Consider the following 1615-nt stretch of genomic DNA (forward strand, 5'->3'; position numbering starts at 1 on the left):
TTTGAAGTCAAGATATATGACATCAATCTCTTCTCCCTTGTCCAGGTGATAGGTCACCTGGTCATAGAAGGAAATGAGATTGGTCAAACAGATTGGTCAAAAGAGATTCAGTGCCACCTTTTAGCAATACGTTAATACAGGAAAGTTACAAGTTGGCTCCTGCTTTACATCCCCTCCAAGATCCAAATTCAGAAATGCGCATTACCCCTACAACAGGATGACAAGAGGCCTAGCTGTTAAAACAAATGGGGCCCGACTCCTCAAGCTGTCAATGGAATCACACTAGCATACAACTGCTCTAACAGAGTAAATTCCATGGACTGCTTCTATGCACCTAAAGGCAGCAACAGAGAAAGAAGGGAAAAAATGGCCTCTATTCCTTAGCAACTGCAAAACTTCCCATTTCTCCCTGAAATAGGTAAATAAAACGATGGATGAGATATTGGACACTAAATGCTGACTGTTTTTTTCCATTTTCATGGCCAGAACATTTTTTTGTTATCTTCCTCAGTGTGGGCTTTCTTTTGAAAACTCCCATTGGCAACTGCGTGTTAATAATAGTTTATCCAGCAAATTAACTTCCCGCAAAGTTTAGCACCCCCTTATTCCCACCACTCACTGAGGTCCAGGATTATGAAGACCAAACATTTAGTAAAGAACATTATATTTTGCTTTGCCCTGCTACAGAAATCTGCATTTTTTTTTGAGACTACAAAGTTTAAACATAAAGTAGTAAAAGAGCCTTTTTATGCCTTGGAGAGAAAGTTTTTTAAAACAAAACAAAAAACAAAAATGAGACGCTTTTACCTGAAAAAAACAACCAACACTTGCTATAGCCCAAGCCACCTTCTACCCGCTTGCTGGTTCTTACCTTCCTCCATATCTTCATCTTCTTCCTCCTGTTCTACTTGCTGTTTGGCCAACTTTTTTGCCTGTTGTTCAAACCACTGGATCCGAGGAGGCTTTTCCAGTCGCTCTCTGCTTTGAGAGAGACTGGGGCCTCCAGCAGGAGCTAGAGAGCTGCTTGTGTCAATGGGAAGCAAGGGTATCTTCTTTGGCGAGGAAGATGGCTGGGGCCTGATGGCTTGCTGAATGGCTGCATTCATAGCATCTTTGTTTAGGTTTTCAGGGACCAGCCCCTTCTCCAGGTTTTTCTCATTTAAGGTGTCGACCTTCTTGCTGATGGCCTCAACAGCTTTCTTCTCAAGCTCCAGGTGCTTCTTGGACTTCAAGTGATTCTCATAAGCATTGAAAGTGGAGAACCGCTTGCTACAGGCTGTACAGTATGTGGCAGTGATTTTGCTCTGCTCCTCTGCCACCACCCTCTGCGCTAGGACGCGCTCTTGGAAGTTCTCAGCAGTGACGGGAGGCATGTCAGCGACCTTCCGCTTCAGGTTATACCTGTGCCAGTCAGTTTTGTAATGAGCACGTTGAATATCAGCATCCTTGAAAGCCACACGACAAGTAATGCAAGTGTAAGCTGCCATGATTGGAACCTGAAAAAAGGAAGCATGTGAAGATAAAGAAATCAAAACCAGCCTTTCTAGAGAAAGGAAGTGTAGGGCAAGGGAGCACCAACTGCTGCAGTTCTACCGTGGGGAAGGTTTTTTTTTTT

At 43.5% G+C, this 1615-nt stretch overlaps 1 protein-coding gene across 2 annotated transcripts in view; it reads right to left on the reverse strand.

The window, feature by feature from the left end:
• ZNF622 (zinc finger protein 622) overlaps positions 1-1505 on the reverse strand; it is a 17055-nt gene extending 15550 nt beyond the window's left edge. For both annotated transcript variants that reach the window (XM_019541872.1, XM_019541863.1), the window contains exon 1: positions 872-1505. In XM_019541872.1, the coding sequence (XP_019397417.1) occupies positions 872-1487 (616 nt within the window). In that variant the 5' untranslated portion in view covers positions 1488-1505. The remainder of the gene's footprint in view (positions 1-871) is intronic.
• Between the last annotated feature and the right edge of the window lie 110 nt (positions 1506-1615).

The sequence above is a fragment of the Crocodylus porosus genome, unplaced genomic scaffold (genome assembly GCF_001723895.1).
Source record: "Crocodylus porosus isolate Cpor-Errol unplaced genomic scaffold, CroPor_comp1, whole genome shotgun sequence".
NCBI classification, from domain to species: domain Eukaryota; kingdom Metazoa; phylum Chordata; order Crocodylia; family Crocodylidae; genus Crocodylus; species Crocodylus porosus.